This window comes from Narcine bancroftii, chromosome 3 (assembly GCF_036971445.1).
Source record: "Narcine bancroftii isolate sNarBan1 chromosome 3, sNarBan1.hap1, whole genome shotgun sequence".
Lineage (NCBI taxonomy): Eukaryota > Metazoa > Chordata > Chondrichthyes > Torpediniformes > Narcinidae > Narcine > Narcine bancroftii.
This window is the reverse complement of record NC_091471.1, coordinates 219,861,328-219,885,783: the sequence shown is the minus strand read 5'-3', so window position 1 is coordinate 219,885,783 and position 24,456 is coordinate 219,861,328. Positions and strand designations below refer to the sequence as shown.

Below are 24,456 nucleotides of genomic sequence, written 5' to 3'. Positions count from 1 at the left end.
TGGATCATTGCTGGAGAATGGTGGAGAAGGTTCCTGTGTGTCCACATAATGGAGAATCTCTCCCAGGGCCAGCATATCAAGGTAGCCATAAAAAAGGCACACCGACATTTCCACTTTCTGAGGAGTGAGAGGAAATTCAGCACGCCGTCAACCACTCTAATGAAGAGTGGAAGGTCTACTGATTGATTGTCACACAGTCTGGTTTGGAAATTCAAGTGCACAGGAATGGGAAGGTTACAGAAGGTATTAACCTCCTATCCCTTGAAGGCATCCATGTGAGGCCTTGCATCAAGAAAACAACAAAAAGCATTTATGAACCCCATCACCTTGGTCACCATCTGTTCTCACAGCTATCTTCAGGCAGAAGCCTGAACTCAGGCACCTCCATGTTCAAGAATGGCTTTTTCCAGAAGCTGTTAAATCTTCTCCTTCTCTAACCAGAACACTACTTTGAGATAATAGATCAGTGTACACTATTGTAACACCACACTTGTGCAATAACTGCAACTGTGAATATTTATCTTGTCATTTTTATTATCTTTGTTCTCTCATAATTTGGTTTGTGCCTGTGTAGCTGCAAGCAAAACAAATTTCAGTGCAGTTATACATATTATTTGTGAACAGCAAACTCTCAAAGACATTTTAATGTTCATGTGAATTCTGACATTTTTGCTCACGGACATTTGAAGACTTTGAATGGTTAAGCAGTCACCAACTCTGGCCACAGGACTGAGCCGTCAAAGTCATTCTGGAAGGGGTTCTCATCATGTACTGCAGGACGGCCCTGTTCTTTTCCAGGTCTCGATGACCTTAAGCGACTTTGGGTATCAACTATTGCAGGCAGATGCAGGTGAGAGAGAGTGAGAGCCCAGACAAAACATCCCACATGCTGAGATGACTTGCAGCTATACGCTGAGCACGGCTGAACCAGAACGCAAGGTCTCCCCATCATCTAACGAGAACATTACATCTACCTTTGCTTCTTGAGGTAAGGCACCACCTGGAAAAGGCAGATATGGGGCAGAAGCTCAACTCCAATGGAGTAGTCAAGTTCCAGGCCTGAACTATCTGGTGCAGACTTGCTTCGGAAATAATCAAAATGGTATAGAGACAGTAATGAAGACTCGAAGTTATCTTTTGAATTTTAATGGAAGGAAATTACAACTCATTCAAGTCTGGATGTTGAACAGTCTGAGATCACAGTGGGAATAGGTGTGGTCAAAGAGAAGCTTTTAATTTGAATTCAAAAGAACATGAAACACAATTCCAAACTCCAGCAATTTGTATATGCAAACTATATACAAATTAATTCTTGGTTGAAAATATACACATATTCACAGGCATATTTATTCAACCTTGAATTCATCTAAAGAGAAAGGAAATAGCTGATAAACTGCTGACAAGAAGACAGAGTCGACCGGTCTGACAATATTTATATCATTTTCCCACTAAAGAAAACTAATTGAGAGTTTTCCTTCAGGCAAGAAATAGCCAATCTATCATCTCAATTCCTGCAGGAAGTCCACGCTGCAATGGACAGACGCTGTGACTACTGGTGTGTGCTGATACCATGGTGCCATTGTCATACCCACACTCCTGTTCAGCTCCGAATCATGGGTTCTCTACCGGCATCACCTACGGCTCCTAGAACGCTTCCACCAGCGTTGTCTCCGTTCCATCCTCAACATTCATTGGAATGACTTCATCACCAACATCGAAGTACTTGAGATGGCAGAGGCCGACAGCATCGAATCCACGTTGCTGAAGATCCAACTGCGCTGGGTAGATCACGTCTCCAGAATGGAGGACCATCGCCTTCCCAAGATCGTGTTATATGGCGAGCTCTCCACTGGCCACCAAGACAGAGGTGCACCAAAGAAGAGGTACAAGGACTGCCTAAAGAAATCTCTTGGTGCCTGCCACATTGACCACCGCCAGTGGGCTGATATCGCCTCAAACCGTGCATCTTGGCGCCTCACAGTTTGGCGGGCAGCAACCTCCTTTGAAGAAGATCGCAGAGCCCACCTCACTGACAAAAGACAAAGGAGGAAAAACCCAACACCCAACTCCAACCAACCAATTTTCCCTTGCAACCGCTGCAACCGTGTCTGCCTGTCCCGCATCGGACTTGTCAGCCACAAACGAGCCTGCAGCTGACGTGGACATTACCCCTCCATAAATCTTCGTCCGCGAAGCCAAGCCAAAGAAGAAACTGTCTCTGTGCTGGCCCGCCTCCCTGCTACCTTACCCTGTGACTCCTCCCCTTTGGAAGTCCCTAATAAAGGTGGTTACGTCCAAATCCCTCCTCCGGCATGAACCCTGGAATTGGGTCAGCAACATGAGTGCACGTGCAGTCTTATGGGAATAAAAGCCTGTTGTTTGCTAACTTCCAGTTATTGATAGCATATCAATTTTATTCCCATAATTTTTTTATCATGATGGATAAGTTTCTGAGGCCAGACAAGTTAGACATCAATCTACAATCACCTGAAGCCCTAGACCAATTCGAGCTCTGGCTACACTTTTTTAAACTACTTCCTGCACACCTCCATTCAAGTCGTGGGATCAGACAACAACAAGTTGCATCTACTATGATCGTGAGTTGGTCACTGCGCCTTGACAGTGATCAGGGGCTGCACTAGGTGTGAAAAGGCAATGAACAAGCTCCAAAATCAGTACATGCCTAGGACGAACGAGACATCTCCCGGCCACTCATAAGCAACAACCTGGTGACAGATGAGCTCGTCCGGGACGCCTGGGTAGCAGGCATCAGATCAGACTATATCTGCAGCAGCTGCTGAAACAGGATGAATTGACCTCTCAGAAGGCCTTAGATATAGCCAAAATGCTAGATGTAGCCCTCCATAACATGGACTCATTCTCCACTGACCACACGACCATCGCGTAGGGGATGCAAGCGGCACCATCTCGGGACACAGGGTCCAAAGCTGCCACCATGCAGGGACACCCCCGATTCACTTTATCCACTGCCGCTGAGTACCCTAAGTGGTACTTTTGTGGCCAACAGAAGCACCCTCAAAAACACTGCCCAGCCAAGGAAGCTCTGTGCTCAGGATGTGAGAAGCAGGGTCGTGATGCCAAAGTTTGTAAGTCCAGACTTTCACCTTCCCCTAGCAGTGCCGCATGTGGACAAAGGGAGCAGCAGCCATCTTGATCAGCACTTCCGCCCCCGAGCAACAGTATCATGTGCATGCCATGAAGGCCGTCATCTTGCCCAGTGTCACTTCCGTTGAGGAGTACTCCCAGTTCCCATTTGCCATCCCCTGCCCAGACAAGACTACGGCAATGGTCATAAAGTCACTGCACAACATCTTTATCCTATTCAGGTATCCAAATTATATCCACAGCGATCAGAAGTCCTCCTTCATGAGTGATGAGTTGCGTCAGTGTTTGTTAGCGTAGGGCATCGGCACTAGTAGAAGCACCAGCTATAACCCCAGAGGGAATGGCCAGGTTGAAAGAGAGAACACTACCATTTGGAAGGCAGTCCTCCTATCACTAAAATTGAAAGCCCTGTCCGTTTCCCATTGGCAACTGGTCCTCCCCAAGGTGCTCCACATGATTAGGTCCCTCCTGTGTATGGCCTCCAACACCACACCACATGAATGCATGTTTTCCTTCCCCAGGAAGTCCGTACTGGGGACCACGTTGCCTAGTTGGCGTCCCCAGGACCAGTCATACGCCGGAGGCACAAGCAATACCATAAGACTGACCCACTGGTTGAGAAGGTCCACCTCCTCCACGCCAACTCCCAATACACCTAGGTGGCATACCAAGATGGGCACGATTACACTGTCTTCATCCAGGACCTGGCGTGCACAGGAGATCCTGAAACTGCCACTGACCACCCAGTGAGCACCACCACCCCGATTGACCACTATATACCCCAGGACCCTACCCTAAAACACACCCCAGCTGTTCCTAACACCACAACCAACTACCACATACCCCAGTTACTGGAAATGCAAACTACTGACACTCATCACATTGCCAAGGAACTGGCAGCTGAGACACAGCTGGCACTACAGCGGTCCCAGAGACAGAAAAGACCACCAGACCAGCTAAACCTGTGATGGACACTGAACCCACTCCACCCCACTGGACTTTCTTTTAAGAGGGGGTGAATGTGGTGATACCACAGTAATGCTATTTGTTCCATTTGCACCGTCTCTGTGTGTATGGTTTAACCTCCCTACTGCCTCACCCTGTGACGCCTCACCCTATGACTCCTCCCCCTTGGAATTCCCTAATAAAGGCAGTTACGTCCAAGTCCCTCCTCCAGCACAAACCCTGGAATCGGACCAGCAACATGAGTCCACGTGCAGTCTTCTGGTAACTTTCCAGTCTTTTGGAGTCATTGATAGCAAATCATGACATGAAAACATTTTGAATATCTATACATTAACAAGGTGTATATATATGGGTTCATATATGACTCTTTTTTTCATTTACTTCCTATGCTAAACACATTTTAAATGACAAATAAAATAAACTGTGTTGACCAACAATGTCTCAGCAGTCCAAAGGTCCAGTGGCAGAGGGAGGTAAGCAATCTTTTCATAGATTATTCAATTGATCTATGGGCTCGGATGTCAGGATTCATGTGTTCTTCCACACTGCTAAAAATCCTGCCATTAATACATATTCTGCTTTCAAGTTCAAAGTGCAGACTGAACTCCATCTGCCACTTCTCCGCCCAACTCTGCATCCTGTCTATATCCTGTTGTAGCCTATGACAACCTTCTACACTTTTCATAACACCTCCAACCTTTGTATCATCTGCAAACTTAGTGGTCCATCCCTCCACTTCTTTATCCAAGTGTTTTATAAACATTAAAGAGCAGAGACTCAGAACAGATCCCTGCAGAATGCCACCAGTCACACACCTCTGGGCAGAATATGCTCCATCTACTATTACCCTGCTTTCTGCACGCAAGTCAATTCAGAATTTAAGCAACCAAGGTTCCTTGGATCCCATGGTTCATGACTTTCCAAATGAGCCTACCATGGGGAATTGTTAAATGCCTCAATAAACTCCATATACACCCTATCCACCACCTTACCTTCATCATTTTTTTATCACCTCCTTGAAAAACTCAATTATACTCACATGATTCAGAAACCATAGAAATTACAGCACAGAAACAGGCCCCTTCAGCCCTTTTAGTCTATGCTGAACTATTTTTTTTTGCCTAGTCCCACTGACCTGGACCTAAATTTAGAAAGACATGATGGTAACAGGTCATTTCGGCCCACAAGTCAGTGCCGCCCAATTTACACCCAATTAACCTACACTTTGTACATTTTGAACGGTAGGAGGAAACCAGAGCCCCTGGATAAAATGCACGCAGACACTGGGAGAACATACAAACTTGTGCGATTCAAACCCCAGTCTCGATCGTTGGTGTTGTAAAGGCATTGCACTAACCGCATCACCAACCGTGCCGCCCTGCACCTAGTCCATAGCCCTCCATAATCTCCCATCCATGTACCTGTCCAAATTCTTCTTACAGGTTAAAATTAAGTCTGGATTCACCACTTCAGCTGGCAGCTCATTCCACACACCCATCACTCTCTGTGTGAAGAGGTTCCTCCTCATGTTCCCCCAAAACATTTCTAATTCCACCCTGAACCCATGTACTCTGGTTTGTTTCGCACCTGCCCTCTGTGGAAAAAGCCCATCTACATTTACTCTGTCTATGCCCCTCTTAATTGTAAATACCTCTATCAAATTTCCGCTCATTCTTCTACACTCCAAGGAATAAAGTCCTAACCCGTTTAACCTTTCCCTGTAACTCAGTTCCTGAAGTCCGGGCAACATTCTAGTAAATCTTCTCTGCACTCTGTCTATCTTATTTATATCTTTCCTGTAGTTGTGACCAAAACTTCACATAATACTCCAAATTTGGCCTCACCAATGTCTCATACAACTTTACCAAACATCTCAACTCTCATACTTAATCCTTTGATTTATGAAGACCAATATGCCAAAAGCTCTCTTTACAACCCCATCTACCTGCGATACCACTTTCAGGGAATTGTGTACCTGTATTCCCGGATCCCTCTGACCCAACCATTTACCGTGGATGTCCTTTCTTGGTTTTCTCCTTCCAAAATGCCACACCCCACACTTGTCCACATTAAATTCCATCTGCCATTTTTCAGCTAATTTTTCAGTTGGTCTAGATCCCTCTGCAAGCTTTGAAAGCCTTCTTCGCTGTCCACAACACCTTTAATCTTAGTGTCACCTGCAAACTTGCTGACCAATTTACCACATTATCATCCTGATCATTGATATAAATGACAAACAACAACGGTCCAAGGCTGAGGCACACCACTAGTCACAGGCCTCCAGGCTGAGAAGCAATCATCCACCACTACTCTCCCATCCAGCCATTGTCAAATCCAGTTCACTAATTCACCATGAATACCGACCGTATGAACCTTCCTGACTAAGCTCCCGTGTGGGACCTTGTCAACAGCCTGACTAAACTCCATGCAGACATATCCACAGCCTTTCCTTTGTCAACTTTCCTGGTATCCTCCTCGAAAAAGATTGGTTAAATACGACCTACCGTGCACAAAGCCATATTGACTAATCCTTAATCAGTTTCTGGCTGTCCAATAAATTTACTTCCCACTGACATCAGGCTCATGGCCTCTAACTTCCAGGATTACATTTTGAGCCTTTTTTTAAAAATGGAACAACATGAGCTCCCCTCCAATCCTCCAGAACCTCACCCATGACTAAGGACATTTTAATTATTTCTGCCAGAACCCCTGCAATTTCTACACTAAACTGGTCCATACAAAACCATGCCATCTATCCCTGAGAAACCTATGGTTCTCTAAGTGCTCTTAAATCCTGTCCCTAAGAATCCTCTCCCAATAGTTTGCCTACCATTGTCGTAAACCTCACTGGTCTATATTATCCCTCTTACCTTTCTTAAACAATGGGACTAGGACTTTTGCACTAGCCCCCCCGGGCCTTCACACTGCCCCCCCCGGGGTTCTTGCACTAGCCCCCCTTCCCGGGATTCTTGCGCTAGCCCCTCGGCACTTTGCAGTAGACCTGGCACTCTGGTTCCTGTAAGATGGAGGGATCAAGATCTACTGGTCACTATTTTAAAGCACCACCAGTGGCCACACAAAGGCTGGGGGTGCAGCTATAGTCTGGCCCAACTCCCCCATGCATGTTCCTGTGCATCGTGTCTTGGCTCTGTAAAGGAGCAACTCCCTCTTGTCCGATAACACCTGCCTGCATGCTTGGGTGGGGAAAATTCACTGATGCCACTTTAGCTTCGGTTTGGTGTGAGTTGCTGAACTTGTTCTGGTGTTAAAAAGCTGGCAGACTTTGCCTGCACTCTGCATCCATCCAGCTAGCCCTTGATCCTGGTTTCCTGGTGGATCTTTTCCCCTTTGGGGACAGGGTTGGGTTTTTGGTCAACAAGTATAATCATGTAGAAGCATGTAAACCAGGGCTTGCCTCTCAGAGTTTAGCCGTGACAGCGTGGGGCAGTTTGCGTATGAACATAGATCATTACAACACATTGCATCCTTTTCGGAACGTCAGTGGTTTGCCGTTCCTGAAGTTTGGTGAGATGAGGGAAAAGTTTAAACAGGTCAGGACTTTATTCCATGGAGTATAGAAGAATGAGGGGGGATTTGATAATGGTATTTTAAATTATATGGGGGGATGGACAGAGTAAATGTAGATAGGCTTTTTCCACTGAGGGCAGGTGTGTTACAAACCAGAGGACACTTTAGGGGGAAAGGAGTAAAGTTTAAGGGGAACATAAGGGGAATCTCTTCACTCAGAGAGAGTGGTGGGAGTGCAGAACGAGCTGCCAGCTGAAGTGGTGAATGCAGACTTAATTTTAACCTTTAAGAAGAATTTGGACAGGTACATCATTGGGAGGGGTATGGACTGGATGCAGACCAATAGGACTAGGGAGAATATTAGTTCAGCACAAACTAGCAGGGCTGAAGGGCATTTATCTATGCTGTGTTGTCCTACTGTTCTAAGGGAATGATTTAAAAGAGACCGTTGGGCAGCTTCACACAGTGGATGGTGGGTATGTGGAACAGACTGCCAGAAGAAGTCGTCAAGGCAGGTACAACTGTAACATTCAAAAGGTGTCTAGACAGGTGCATGGACAGGAAAGATGTGAAGGAAAACTGGCCAGACACGGGAAAACATCATGGTCAGCGTAATCAAGTTGGGCCCAAGTGTCTGTTTTTGTGCTGTAGAAACCTATAATTCGATGACACAGACAGGAATAGGTTTTATTATTGTTGGTTATCAAGTATGGATGAATGAGAGAGAGGAAAAAGAGATAAACAAAAAGTCTGCAAATGCTGGTGAATTGGTACAAAATACTGGAGAAACACAGCTGGCCATACAACAAAGCAATAGGCAGTTATCAGTTCAGGGCTGAGCCCTTCATCAGGAACGTTGAAAACCAGGCAGACACCCGAAAAAAAAAGGTGAGGGCGGAGGAAGGGAAGGGGGAGGAACACAGACTAACAGGTGATGGGTGGATACAGGTGGGAGGGGCAAGAGGAGCTGAGAGGTGATGGCAGAAGGATAAGAAAGGAGGAGAGGAAGGGGGTGGAGAGCTGGAGGAAAGGCTAGAAAACAGAGGGGGAATGAGGGTGAACATGTTGGAGTGATTTGATCCCTTCTAATTGGAGACTGTTGAGACAGAATGCAAGGTCTTGTTCCTCCAATTTGTGGTTAGCCTTGGTTTGACAGCACATGTACCTAACATTTTATCTGGAATCGTCACGGCCGGACACCTGCCGTTGTTCGGAATCTTCCAGATTTCAGAATCATTTTGATTTCTGCCTCTTTAAGTCCGCCCGAGTCGCACTTCCATCTCCAACACGCCCCCCCCCCCAAGTTGCGCTGCCATCTCTCCTCCCCCTCACCTAAGTGAGTGGCGCTGCCATCTCTCTCTCTCCCCTCCTCACCCGACTGAGTTGCGCTGCCACCTCCCTCCCCCTCGCCCACTCGAGTCGCACTGCCATCTCTCCTTCCCCTCGCTTGACTGAGTCGCGCTGCTGTCTCTCTCTCTCTCCTCCCCTTGCCTGACAGAGTTGAACTGCCACTTCTCTTCCCCTCACCCACTCGAGTTGCACTGCCGTCTCTCCCCCTAGCCTGACCAAGTTGCACTGCTGTCTCTCCCCCTAACCTGATCAAGTCGTGCTGCCGTCTCTCTCCCCCCTCCCCATCCCGGCCATCAGGAGAATGGCCCCCTTCTCAGTTCCCCTGTGCTGTGAGAGGGATTATGGGTAGCAATGACAGCCATTGAGCTTCCACCGCCAGGCCAACTGAAAGCACCTTGTCGCTGGACGGGGGTCAGTATAGGTGATTCAGAGGCGCTTATAAAGTAGCAGAACATGATGAGAGACACAGGAGTTGAACGAGAATCGCATCGGGTCATGTTTGGTGCCAAACTCTGTCTTTGATGAGCAGATGTCATCAAATGAAAAAAGTGCCGGTTTTTGGAAGTTGCTGGTTTTCGGAATGTTGAATAAAAGGTTAGGCACCTGTACGTACATATCAGTGTGGCAATGGCATGTGGAATTAAGGCAGTTGCCAATTGGAGATTCGTGTTGTTGCAACAGACAGAATGAAGGTGCTCAACGAAACAATCTCCCAGTCTGCATCCATCCTCCCCGATGAGGAAGCCACATTGGGAACACTGGATGCAGTAAATGACCCCTAATGATTTACAAGAGAAGTGTCGGTTCACTTGGAAGGACTGTGAGCCTGAAGGATGGTGAGGGAGGAGGTCTGGGCAGAAAGGTAACTTCTTGCAGTCACAGGGGCGAGTTCTGGGGGGTGGGGGGAAATTGGTAGGAAGGGTTGAGATAAAAGAGAAGTGACAGAACAATAGCAATTAAGGTAAATAGTGCAACAGTAAACAAAAATGGATTATCAAATGGCCATTAAGATTAAATCTATTTGGCTTATGTTAAGGAACAAAGAGAAAATAGTCAGTGTGTGTTTTTACTGTTGTGACAGGTATATTATATGTTATATTATATATAAATATGTTTTGAAGGAGATAGATTGTGGGGGTTTAGTGTAGGTCACAAAGAAACACTTCATAAAACACATCTCATTTAAAATGCAAAAGTTTTGCTAAAAGTGAGACAGTGATTTTGCAAAAACTTTGAGACTTTACAAATAGGTGTTAATTGGACATGCTGTGGAATAATGGACTATTGTTTTGAAAGCAACAGAAGAACCGGTTCAGAAGATTGGGTCTGGAGCCTTGGGGGGTGGGGTGGGGGGGTTGTGTGGTTTTGCAAGCAGAGAGAGAGAAAAAAATGTGATTCTTTGGAGAGAGAGAAAATTCAGTTTTGCAGTTGCTTTTGAGATTGCAACATGACAAGCTGCCAGGCTGTTGAAACCCCATTTTGAAGATGGGTTGTGAGTTGTGAGTTCAGCCTGTTCAAAACCCTTGTCCTTACAAGACGAAATGGCTGGCTAGAGTGTTTCTTCTGAAATAAGTGAAACAAGAGGAACTCTGTGGTGACCTGGAAGAAGAGGTTGTCATTTGGAAAACCCATGATGGGCCAAGTTTCTTCGGCAAGACAGTGAAGTGACTGATTGGAGGAAATCAGTTTGTGTGTGTCCAACGAGCAACACATTTCTCTCTGAAACTAACAAGAATCTTCCTGAACAGTAACCAATTACCTTTCAAGCACCAAAACCTGGTGAACTTTATAAATATTAAATCCTGTGCACTGTATAAGAATTGCCTGCAACCAGTGAACTTGGAGGAGTGAGAAATGAGATTGGACTGTGAATCAAAGACTTTCCTGAATACATACATCCATTACATACACGTGCACTGAGAATTAGAAGGGGGTTTTTCGGTTAAGTTAATAGGAATAAGTTAAAGTTTGATCCAGTTTTCATGTTTAAAGATAATTAAAAGTAACTTTTGTTTAAGTAACCATTTGCCTTGGTGAATTTCTATTGCTGCTGGGTTTTGAGGTCCTCTGGGCCCATAACACTAATGGAGCTCTAAATAGAGCAATGACCAAATGCATAATCAAATTGTCAAGAAATGGATCAAAAACTGACTTTCAAAAAGAAACATCAGCACTTTCACTATGGAATCATGAACAAATGACTCACCCGTAAGTGGCAAAGTTATGGCAGGAAATGAAAAATAAAGCTATGCAGTCAATGCCAATCTGCTGACATTTTCCCAGTGCTCTGCAAATTCCTTCCTTTCACATTACTAACTGCCTTTAGAATTCTGCAATCAAATTTGCTTCCACCACTGACCCAACAGAACCTGACCACTCCATCAAAAACAAAAGCCTTCACCTCACACCTCGTGTGATTCCAACTCCAATCTCTTTCACCCTACCACTGTACTCGCTGGAATTTAGAAGAATGAGAGGGGATCCTATAGATATATATAAAATTATGAAAGACAGATAAGATAGATTCCATTGACAAGATGCTTCCATTGGTAGGGGAGACTAGAATAAGGGGACATAGCCTCAAGATTCAGAATACAGATATAGATTTAGGATAGAGATGAGGAAGACCTGCTTTTCCCAGAGGGTGGTGAATCTATAGAATTTGCTGCCCATGAAGCAGTGGAGGCAACCTCAGTAAACATATTTAAGACAAAGTTGGATAGATTTTTACATCTTAAGGGAATTAAGGGATATGGGGAAAAGGCAAGGTGGCTGGAGCTGAGCCCATCATCAGATCAGCCATGATCTCATTGAATGGCAGACCAGGCTTGACAGGCTCAATGGCTTACTCCTCCCCCCTATTTCTTACACCCCTTAGTTTTCAACCCTTCTGCTAATGGTCTCTCCCAATCAGGCTGCACATCATCATTTTGAATATCCCCATCAGGTCACCCTGAAACACGTCCTGCTCCAAGAAGAGCAATCCAAGGGTCTCCAACCCATGCACAAAGTCACTCATTCCTGAAATAATTTCAGTAAATTTCTTCAACACCCTCTCAAGAAGCTTTTTTTAAAAAAAATAATTAGACATACAGGCCAATTCGGCCCTATGAGTCCGTGCCACCCAAATTACACCACATTAGCCTACACCCCTGTACTTTTTTTGAACGGTGGAAGGAAACCCACACAGACACAATGAGAACATACAAATTCCTTACAGAAGGTGTGGGATTTGAACCCTGGTCTGGTCCTCATCGCTGGTGCTATAAAGGCATTGTGCTAACTGCTACGCCAACCATGCCTCCCTTTTAACAGGTTTTCTAAAGTATAGCACACAGAAATGGGCATAATATATTATTGATGTGGTCAAGGCAGAATTTTACAAAGACTCGTCATTTACTCCTTAGACAGTAAAAAACCCCTGGTATTCAATCAACGGGCAAAAAAAGGAAAATAAATTTAAAAAAACATTAAAATAAATAATAATAATAGGTAAAAAGTCTACAAGTTTGTAAACATTCTCTGAAGTAACACATAAATCTTTGGTGAGATTGGAGCAATTATTCAGCCAGCGGAGGGCCTTGGTCGAGCTTTGCTCGTAGAAGCTGTTTGAATAAAGTTGCGTGAAGCAGCATTGACGTCGTCCAGGATGAAGAGCTAGTTAATGCTGCTCGCTGTTGGGGTGACTCTCTTAAAGTGTCTTTAGTAAGAGTTGCCCCAATCAGAGGTTTTAACTGTAAACTTGGGGGAGGGATGTTAATTATCGATAATGTTATTGTTTAACTTCGGGCCGCTCCGTGGAGGGGGAGGAACCTGTAGACGCAGCAACAATTAAATGTTTTCAAAGAACGTGACTAAAAAAAAGTAAAAAGTTTTAAGATTGCAAATTCATGCAAGTGGTTTGTTCAGTGTAAGTACAGTATTTTTGTCTTTTAAACTCTTTATTCTTAATGCAGGTGTATGAGCTAGTCATTGTAAGAGGAAGTCTCAAGCAACCGGAAAATAAACTTATCTGGCATCTACCAATCCCCATAGGTGCCAGATACCAAGGGTTTTACTGTACTTGTATTCTCTCCATGCTTCAACTTATACAGCCCATGTGCATTTTTCATCCACTCGCTCAATCTGCCCTGGCTCTTGCATTGAAGTCTGCACAAATGCCAAGAAAGCAAAGATTTCCTTTAAATGTTCAAGACATGGAATGCTTGACCTGAAGCTAATGCCACAAATAATTTTTAGTGCAAATGGAGAAAGAATTTGCAAGACTAAAGGCAAAACAACTAGGAAGTTGAATGAAGCAAGACTACTTTTCCAAAAAGCTGGCAAAATGGGCCAAATGGCAGTCCCCTGCACCCCAACTTTCTACAGGTCTATGAAGTATATGATTGCATTGTTTCAATCAAGAATGCTGGACCGCTGTGTGTAGCACCTCACTTACCAATGGAGACAGACTGGTGAGTAGTGTGTTGCCAGGCCATGTAATCGGAGGCTAGAGCAGACCACTGGTGATGGTGAATGTGAAGGCACCAAGGACTTTCTTCAGAGAGTCTTTGTAACTCTTTTTCAGAGCCCCTCTGTCATGGTGACGAGAGGAAAGATCACCTTACAGCAAAATCTTGGGCAGGCGATGATCCTCCATCCTAGAGACGTGCCCTGCCCAGTGTAGCTGCATCTTCAACTGCATGGTCCCAATGCTGGTTACCTCCATCTGTTTGAGGACTTCATTGCGGATGTTGAGGATTATGCAGAGGCAGCGCTGGTGGAAGCACTCAAGGAGTTGTAGGTGGTGATGGTAGATGACCCACAACTCGGAGCTGTATGGGAGGGTGGTCAGTACAACAGCTCTATATTCATTGATCTTTGTGACTTTCCTCAGATGCCTGTTGTTCCAGACTCTTTTGTACAGTCTGACAAATGTGCTGTTTGCCTTTGCCAGTCTGTTGTCAACCTCTTTATCGATCTTGGCACCTGCACCCCAGGAAGCTGAACTGGTGGGCTGTCTTCAGCTCAGTCACACCAAGGGTAATGTGGGGAGGGTGGTATTCTCCCTGAGATGCGGGCTGATGAAGAACTTCTGACTTCCAGTCCGAAGTGCACGGCAGCCTTTGGAAAGCAGGGTATTATACGCTCCAAGGCTGTCTCTGTATGGACAAGGGCAGCACTGTCGGCGAAGTGTAGCTCTGGAATGAGTTGCTCCAATGTCTTGGTGTGGGACGTAGTCACCTCAGGTTGAACAGGCTGCCATCGGTGCAGTATCGGATGTAGACACCATCCTCATCATCAAGGTCTTCAGTGGCCCTTTGGAGCATCACGCTGAAGAAGATGGCGAAGAGAGTCGGCATGAGGACGCAGCCTTGCTTTACACCATTGCCTATTGAGAAGGGCTCTGAGAGGTCGTTGTTGTGTCTGACTTCATGTAGCTGGATGACCATGCTGATGAACTTTGGGGGGACATCCCAGTCATTCCATGATCTGCCACAAACCTTTCCTGCTCACAGTTCCTCCACTTCTCTTAGAGCTGCCTGAAAACAAACACCATGTCCATGGTGCTCCCGTTCGCTCTGAAGCCACACTGACTCTCTGGAAGGTGTTCTTTAGCAATGATGGGAACCCGTCTGTTCAGGAGTACTCGTGTGAGGATTTTTCCTGCGATGAAGAGCAGAGTTATCCCCCATTAGTTGGAGCAGTCAGACTTTTCTCCCTTGTTCTTGTACAGGATGACGATGACTGCATCACAGAGGGCCTGTGGTAGTTTGCCTTGTTCCCAGCAGCAGACAAAGCTCATGGAGTTTTGGGGTGTAACGCTGGGCCCCCATGTTTACAAATCTCTGGTGGGATTCCATCGATTCCTGTGGCTTTACCATTTTTCAGCTGCTCTATGGCCTTGACAGTCTCTTCTAGGGTTGAAATCTTGTTCAGTTCTGCTTTCTCTGGTTGTTGTGGTATTCATTGAATTGTTGAGTCTTGGGCCATGTAGTTGGAGCTGAAGTTTGGAAATATTCTGAACACCAGTTCAGGATGGACACCTTGTCTGTGTAGAGCGCCTGGCTGTCTGCACTGCACAAGGGACTCTGGGCCTGGTGCAAAGGGCTGGACACCACCTTCGGGGCTTCATAAAACCCTCTGTAGTCACTGGTGTCTGCACAAAGCTGAGTTCTCTCTGCGAGATTGGTCCACCACACATTCTGAATGTCTTGAAACTCACACTGGAGATTGCTGCTTACAAGATGGAAGGCTGCTTTCCTATCGAGACAAGGCAGCTGTGCTCTTCGTCACCAGCAATTCTTCGATCTCCTGGTTGTTTTCATTAAATCAGTCTTTCTTTTTTGTGGAAAACCCTACGACTTCTTCAGAGGTCTGCAGGATAGGAGTGCAGAGACTTTGACAAATGAAAAACACCCAATCTTGAGTCAGTTGTGTCCACACGAGTTTTCTTTTTTTTAAAATGGAAACTTATTCTCTGCCCCTCCCACAAATTTGAGATTTTGCACAAGTAATCATGTGCACTCCCTTCAGAAACCACTAACAAAAGAATAAATCACCATTTCTGATGCAATTTAAAGCTTCCAAAGCAAACACAATGCTCTTTTCATTTCCATTCCTGTACCAATCTTGCAAATGTCAAAACTCAGAAATCAAAACAACTTATGTAAACAAAAATCTTCCATCTAAACTGCAAATCTCAATTGATAATAAAAAAATTGCCATTAAGCTGCTACACTTAATGTGGAATTGAGCTCATTGAATGGAATGCAAGCATGATGCCAAGTTCTCATTATAATGAATTCTGCATGTCGTCAGTGCTCCCTGTGGTGTTCAATGCCTGTAGGAATACAATACTTTATAAGCAGTACAATCTAAAGGTGCCAAGGTTGCATTCAGTACATCAAAGTGCAGGAGAAATGCTGCAGGTCATGTAGCATCAATAGGAAGTGAAATGAAGCCAATGTTTCTGGGCCTGAGCCCCTCTTTTGGTCAAATTCCGAAAATCAGGTCGATGCCCAAATAAAAAGGCGGGTGGGAATACAAGCTAACAGGGAAAAGAGAGGTGGATGCAGGTGGGAGGCCAGAAGAGAAGGAAGCTGAGAAGTCATAGGAGGAGAGGGCAGAGGGTAAGAAGGGTCACTCTCTTACAGGACCAGGAATGGGGAGCTGGAGGAAGGGAGACAGATGGAGGAGGGAAAGACAGAACGGGGGAGGGAAATTGAAGAAGTCACCATTGATGTCATCCAATTGGAGAGCGCTGAGATGGAATGCAAACTGCTGTTCCTCCGATTTGTGGGCAGCCTCCATTTGGCAGTGCATAAGGCCACAGACGGACAGTACAGCAATGGGGTGTGGAATTAAAAGGGTTGACCACTGGGAGGTACTTGCTGATGCAGCAGGCCAAGCAAAGGTGGTTGACAAAACGATCTCCCAGTCTGTGTCCCGTCTCCTGGACGGAGAAGAGGCCACAATGGGGACCCCAGATGCAGGAAATGACCAACAAATTCACAGGTGAATTTAAACAAGAAAGTCCGCAGATGCTGGGGTTAAGTGCAATACACAAGTGTGCCAGGGAAATTCAGCAGGTCTCACAGCATCCCTAAGAAAAGAGGAGGGAAGGGGCAGGGGAGGATCACAGGTTCATATGCAAGATGTCACAGGTGGACACGGTTGGGAGGGTAGAAGGAAAAAAGCTGAGAAATGATGGGGAAGAGGGTAGCTCTTTGATAGGAGAGCAAAGTGAAGGGGGTAAGGAGTTGGAGGAAAGGAGGCAGAGGGATAGGGAAAGAGAGACTCCTGGAAGGGGTTTTGAGGAAAGTGGTGAAGTTGATGTTAATGACATCTGGTTGGAGAGGGCCCAGACAGAATACAAGATGCTGTTTCTCCAAATTTGCAGGTAAGCTTGATTTGGCAGTGCATGAGACCATGGATAGACACATAAGATTGGGAATAGGATGCGGAATTAAAATGGTTGGCCACTGGGAGGTCCCAGCTATTACAGCAGACAGAACGAAGGTGCTTAAGGAAATGAGTCTGTATCCAGTCTCACCGATGTAGAGGACGCCACATCAGGAGCACCAGATGCAGTAGGTGACCCCTGCAGATTAGTAGAATGTTGCTTCATTTGGAAGAACTGTTTGGGGCCCCAAATGGTGGTGAGGGAGAAGGTGTGGGTACGAGTGTAGCTTTTCTTGAGGTCACACGGGTAGGGCCCAAGGGGTGTGTGGACAAGGGAGTGGACAAGGAATGGACAAGTGGACAAGGGAGTCCCAGAACAAGTGGTCCTTATGGAAAGTGGAGAGAGTGGAAGATGTGTCTGGTGGTGGGATTATGTTGTAGGTGGCAGCTCTTATGGAGGACTACTGAGGACCCTTCTGTCTCAGAGAGGGGATATTAAAAGCCTGTCAGGGGATAGAGTAAGGGTCAGCGTGGTGGAGGGTTTGGGGATGGGGGTGATCTTGTTGCAAGTGGCAGAAATTGCAGAGAATGATATATTGGCTAGTGGGGTAGTATGCGAGTTCAAGGAGAACTCTGTCCTTACTGCACCTCAGGGCCAGGGCAGATATCCTCTATGCAGATAAGGGCTGAGCTAATGTCAGTGTAGGGGAAACCACATTTTCTGAAGGACATCTCAGATGTCCTGGAATGGAAAGCTTCATCCTGGGAGCAGATGCAGAGTAGACGGAGGAATTAAGAGAACAAAAAATAATTGTCTGAGGAGAGAGGGTTTGAATAGGTGTCGTCATGGTTGTTAGTGGATAGTTCATCTCCTGAGATGGAAACAGAGAGTTGAAGAAAGGGGACAGAGTTGCCAGAGATTGACCGAATGAATGTGAGATCAGGGTGAAAGTTAGCAGCAAAGTGGACAGACGTGACAAGCTCATTGTGGGTGCATGAGGCAGCACAGCTGGTGTGGAGGAAGAGTTGAGGAGCCTGCCCCTGTAGGTTTGCACCATGGATTGCTCCACATAGCCAACAAAAAGAAAGGTACAGCTGGAACCCATGCGAGTACTTTTGACTTGGAGAAAGTGGGATGAACCAAAGGAAAAGTAATTGAGGAAGAGTACAAATTCTGCCAGGTGAAGGAGGGTAGAGGAGGGGGGGCTGTTATCCAGGAAGAAACAAGAGTGGAACTTGCTTAGTGTGAAACACGAAAATCTGCAGACGCTGTGATTATAGTAAAAACACAGAAATAACGGAGGAACTCGGCAGCTCCCTTAGGAGGAAAAGAAATATAAACATTTCAGGACAGAGCGCTGTGTCAAGGTACCTCCTGTGGATGCTGTGAGACCTATCGAGTTCCTCCAGCATTTCTGGGTTTTTAGGACTTGCTTACTAAATGGCAGAACCCTGAAGAGTGCGGACAGCTGTAGAGGTACAGTTCCTAAATTTATATTGCTGGGAGTCACTATCTTGGAGGATCTCTCCTGGACTCAACACACAAACGTCATCATGAAATATGCACGTCAACGCTTCTACTTCCTTAAGCGATTGTGGAGGTTCAGCACGACATCGAAAACTTTGGCAATCTTCTCCAGATGTGTAATGGAAAGTGTGCTGACCGGCTGCATCACGGTATAGCACGGGGACACCGATACCTCTGAGCAGAAAGTCCTGCTAAAGGTTGTGGACATAGTTCAGGACACATAGACAAAACTCTCCCCACCATTAAGAACATCTACATGAAAAGCTGCCGTCAGAGAGCAGCAGCAATTATCCAGGATTCACACCACCCAGGACATGCTTTGTTCTTGTTGCTGCCATCAGAAAAGGGGTATAGGTGCCACAAGACTCATACCACCAAGTTCAGGATCAGTTGCTTCCCTTCCACCATTGGACTTGTAAACAACAAACTCAATCAGGGACTCACTGAAGGACTCTTACTTTGCACTTATTTATTATTGAACATTTATTTTCTATATTGCAGATTATTTGCACTTCCTTCTTGTTTACATTTCTATCTTTTGTACATATACATTTTATTAAGTAGAGTTTTTTGCACTACTGATTCTGCCTCATCCGCAGGAAAAAGTATCTTAGGGTTGTATGTACTCTTGACAATAAATCTAAAGTTGATGCCTGGTTTCATAAAAGTAACAAATCTGGCTGACAGGGTGGTGAAGGCAATCTTTATAAAATGCTACAGCACAGAAAACAGGCCATTTGGCCCTTCTAGTTGGTGCTGACCATTATTCCACTAGTCCCATTAACCTGCTCCTACTCCATAACCCTTCAGACCTCTCCTCTCCATGTATCTATTCAATCTATTTTTAAAGCTCAAGATCGAGCCCGCATTCACTACATCGGATGGCAGCTCGTTCCACACTCCCACCACTCTCTGAGTGAAGAATTTATCCCTTTCAGCTTAAACCTATGTCCTCTTGTATTTATCTCCCCCAACCTAAGTGGAAAACGCCTACTCGCATCCACTCTGTCTCTCATAATCTTATACATCTCTGTCAAATCTCCCTCAATCTTCTTCCCTCCAAGGAATAAAGTCCTAACCTGTTTAATCTTTCCGTGTTGCTCAACTCCTGAAGACCCGGCAACATCCAAGTAAATCTTCTCCACACTCTTTCAATCTTATTGATATCCCATGTGTAGTTAGACGCCCCAGAACTGCACACAATACTCCAAACTTGGCTTCACTAATGTCTTTGAGGTTTTAGACTAGGGAAGTAGCTGCAACGTATAGTCTTCTTCTAGGGGGCCATCCTCTGCGACTGAGCTTCGGGAGGGATGCACGTGGAGCTGTGAGGGAAGGGTGACAACCGGCTAGCCAGCCAAATCAGCCGATGTCACAGCCAGATCACCCTCACACCTGCTTCACCAATGTCTTAAACAACTTCAACAGAACACCCCAACTCCTATACTCAATACTTTGATTTATAAAGACTAAGATGCCAAAAGATTTCTTTTAAACCCTGTCTGCCTGCAACGCCACCTTCAGGGAACGTTGTATCTGTATTCCCAGATCTCTCTGCTTATCCGCACTCTTCAGTGCCCTCCATTTACTGTGCATGTCCTACCTTCCCAAATACAACACTTCACACTTGTCTGCATTAAATTCCATCTGCCATTTTTTAGCCCATTTTTCCAGTTGGTCCAGATCCCTCTGCAAGCTTTGAAAATCTTCCTTGCTGTTCACAATGCCTCCTATCTCATCAGCAAACTTGCTGATCCAATTTATCACATTATCATCCAGATCACTGATATAGACAACAAACAACAATGGTCCCAATACGGATCCCTGAGGCTTCAGAACAACCATCCACCAACTACTCTCTGTTTTCTCCCACACAGCTCAAATACGAATCCAGTTTTCAACCTCTCCATGGATACCTAGTGTCTAAACCTTCTGACGAACCTCCCTTGTGGGACCTTGTCAAAGCTTTTACTAAAGACAATGTCCACAGTCTTTCCTTCATCTACCTTTCTTTTTGTTTTTTTAGACATACCGCATGGTAACAGACCATTTTGGCCAATAAGCCCATGCTGCCCAATTACCCCCAATTAACCTACAACCCCCGGTACATTTTGAAAAGTCGGAGGAAACCAGAACCCCTGGGGAAAACCCACACAGACACAGGAGAATGTACAAACTCCTTACAGACACAGCTGGTTCTTTAACGGCATGGAACTAACTGCTATTCCAACAGTGCTGCCCAAATTGAAATTATCTAAACTGAAATGGTTGCCCTAGAAGATTAGGTGTGCCAATGAATGATTTTAATTCTCCTTTACTTGGATCTTTGCATTATGGTTTGTATTGATCAATAAAGATTGATCAATACAAACCATGTATTTTCATCATAATCCATCTGAAATGACTAGAATGGTCTTGCAGGCCACATCCACACCTGATGCATTTTTTTTAAACAAAGCTGTTTATACTATATATCTACTTAGTTTGCCAGGTCTTTGTCTTTGCAGACCCTTTAGCCACTACCTTCAAGTTCTCTATGCTTCCAGTTCTGGAACTGGAAATTTTCCATACTATTGCTTTGCAAATCTTCGGTGACACTGCCCTGTTTAATGTAACCTTGATTGGTAAACCTTCTTGGTAACCTCCTCAAAAAAAAACTCTACAAGATTTGTTTAACAAAGCCATGCTGACTGTCCTTAATCAGCCCATGGCTGTCCAAATGCCTATACATCCTATCTCTCAGAACTCCCTCCAATAATTTACCTACTACTGACATCAGGCTCCCAGGCCTATCATTACCTGGTTTATTTTTGGAGCCTTTTATTTTAAACATGAGCTATCTTCCAATCCTCTGGCATCTCACCTGTAGCTAAGGACATTTTGAATATATCTGCCAGGGCCCCTGCAATTTCTACACTAATCTCCCTCAAGGTCCAATATCATGTCAGCTGTATAAGGTGTGGGTGAGGCCACACAGAGTACTGTGTGCAGTTCTGCTCACCCAGCTCTAGGAAGGATATCAGCAGGTTGGAAGGGGTATGGGAGATACTGACTAAGATTATTGTCAGGATTAGAGAGTTTGAGTTATAAGTTAGATACGCTGGGTCTTTATTCCTAGAGGGAAAGAGGATGAGGAGTTTCCTTATGGGGGTGTATAAAATCAGGAAGAACATAAATAAAGTTTTTCCAGACCTGAGAGGGAAACCTTTTCACTCAGAGGGTGGTCCATATCTGGAACGAGCTGCCAGAGGAAGCAAAAGTGTGTATTGGCAATCACAACATTCAAAAGGCATTTGGACATGTACATGGACGGGAAAGGCTTGGAAGAATATGGCTTAATTGCAGGGAAATGCAACTAGCTCAGAATGCCAATCTTGTCAGCACGAATGAGTTGGTTGAGTCTGTTCCTTGCTGTATTTTCCAATGTAGGATTAATGGTAGTTGAAGAGTCAGTGCAGCCTTTGTTAGCAAAAGACTATTTTCCGAGCTGTATCTGTCTGCAACTTTAAGTACCAAGTTTCAGATCTTGAATTTGCAAAGGTTTACCCTGCAATACTACGTAGATTTTGCAAACAATATTTGCCTTTACTCACACTATATGACAGTGATCATATTCTCCAGGGCAAACCTTGGGGCTTTTTGTCACAAGGTGGTTCTGTGCAATGGGCAGAGGTTTAATGAGGATTAGGTACAGAACCTGTTCTGTCATGAAGGACATGGAACCTTGGCACTGAAGTGGTGGCAAGAGTTTCCCAATCATTCTTTTAGAGATAAGGTGCCATGTTGAGAGGAAAAGCAAGACAATAACTCAGCTTTCCCCAACCCCAGTCTGTAATGAGACTGGATCAGTGAGGTACTCATCAATCAATTTTTGATAACTGCTTCAGCTTCCTGTATATCACCCACGTAAGCTGCCACTAACTCCATTCCAATTCCTGACATTTATTTCAAACCAGACTTCAAGCACTCAATACTACATTCTATCCCCAGCTTGGAGTTTGGCAACATACCCTCAATATTGCAATGCCTATTTTGGTTACCATAATATGACTTGCCTCAAAAACCCTCCTAATGACTCTGACTTGATAATCCCATCCATAGTACATGCCCAAAACACTGATATCCTTAACCTTCCCCAGGCCAGGTCCTGCTTGCCCATCCATTCTAATGTCCACAAGGCATCCAATTAACCAGATGCCATTACAAAACAATAGTTTACAAGCACCATTACTACTACAGAGATAATTGGTAACAACTGGGCAGAAGGGCCTGTTTCTGTGCTCAACAGCATTGTCCTCATTATAGCATTTCACAAAACAGTAAACCACCACCAAGTGTGAGAACTGAGCATTTGGGACACAATACTTTAATTACTTTCGAGTCATGGGATGCAGCACAGAAACACCCTGAGACCGCAATGCCAAAGCTTCATAAATACCATTTGTCATCAACTCCACCAATTTAGTGTGTAAAATCATTACAGAATTTCTCAACATGTCACTCAGATTATTTTCAAGTTTCCTCTCAAGAAATTGCAGCTTCATAAAATTCAGATAGGAAATCATCTTCTCCCAGAGATTTATTACTTTATAATGAGTTCAATGCTTCCCTCAACTCCATTGCAGTGAAGGGGGCATCCAGATCCGCTTGCTCTTGTAAAGTTAACTTTAGTAACCTTATTTGTGACAAAAAATCTTCTATTTTGTTATCGTTTCTCTGCCACTTTGATTTGTATAACTTAGAATAAAATTACTTAAAAGCTTCATTGATTTCTTGAGGTTTATAATTAGACTCATTTGACAAAATCACAAAAATCTGGTCTTTTTAATAATATTGAATTAAATCTCGGATGAAACATAGGATTCTGTTGACACTGTGGTTAAGTGGGGGAAAAAAAACACACACACTTAAAATGGTGATGTGTCTTCACCTCTGCTACATAAAGACACTGCTTGACCTGCTGAGTTTCTCCAGCATTTGTGTTTTTCTAATTAAATCTCCATCTATAAATTGATTATTCTTTATCTAACATCGGAAGTGTCATTAATAAAGGAGAGTGATCAGATAAAATTCTTGCTTTATAATCAACTTGATTAATTCAAATTGGAATAAGATACTTATGGAAATATTAGACCAGGCGGCAATAACACAAATTCTCCAGGAATCTTTTTCTACTGCAATAATAACGAAAAAAAAAAGACAGGGACTATTCAAAGCCATCGTCGTATGCACCTATTTCACTATTAAACATGGATTTTAAGAGAATTGCAAAACTTTAGCTAATAGATTGAGAACATTTTTACCAAAGTTGATAAATATGGATCTGAGTTTGTGAAAAAGAGAAAACCTGCAGATAATGTAGCACAATTACTTAGTATAATACAGCTACCACAACAGAGGGGAGATCCAAGTGTGGCAGTGGCTTTGGATGCAGAAAAAGTGTTTCAGAGATTAGAATGGGACTTAAGGTGTTTGAAAGATTTGGGATGGGACAGGTACTTACAAACTGGGTTAGAGCCTTATATAATGAACCTAAAACTAAAGTTGTTGTAAAATGGGCAGGTTTCAGCACTGTTTCTGTTAACCAGATCTAGTAGACAAGGTTGTCCATTATCACCTGCTCTATTTATCTTTGTGATTGAATCACTTGCAGAATTGATTTGATCTGATTCTGATATTAAAGGTTTTAAAGTTAATCAAGAGGAATATCAAATTAATTTGTTTGCTCAATAATTTGATCAATAAGTTAGCTAATTATATTTAGGACCGGAGGAATATGGGAAAGTATCAGGTTATAAAGTAAATTGGAATAAAAGTGAAATTATGCCCCTCATTATATTCAGTGTCAACAAGATACCCAATTTAAATGGCTGACAAATGGAATAAAATATTTAGGGATAAGAATAGATAATATATTAGATACTTTATATAATTTGAATTATGCATCTTTACTTAAGAAAATTGTAGAAGATTTGAATAAATGGAAGATACTGCCAATAACATTATTGGGTAGTGTTAAAATGAATATATTCCCAAGAATACAATACTTATTTCAAACATTACCAATAATGACA

General features: G+C 44.2%; 1 protein-coding gene across 2 annotated transcripts in view; it reads right to left on the bottom strand.

The window, feature by feature from the left end:
• Positions 1-24,456, bottom strand: part of LOC138758141 (calcium uniporter protein, mitochondrial-like) — a 143,572-nt gene that overhangs the window by 101,731 nt on the left and 17,385 nt on the right. The window contains exon 1 of one of the 2 annotated variants that reach the window (XM_069926655.1): positions 327-353. The exons of the other annotated variant lie outside the window; for it this stretch is intronic. Coding sequence (XP_069782756.1) covers positions 327-338 — 12 coding nt within the window. The 5' untranslated portion in view covers positions 339-353. Of the gene's footprint in view, positions 1-326; positions 354-24,456 lie in introns of those variants that run through there. 2 annotated transcript variants of the gene reach the window in all.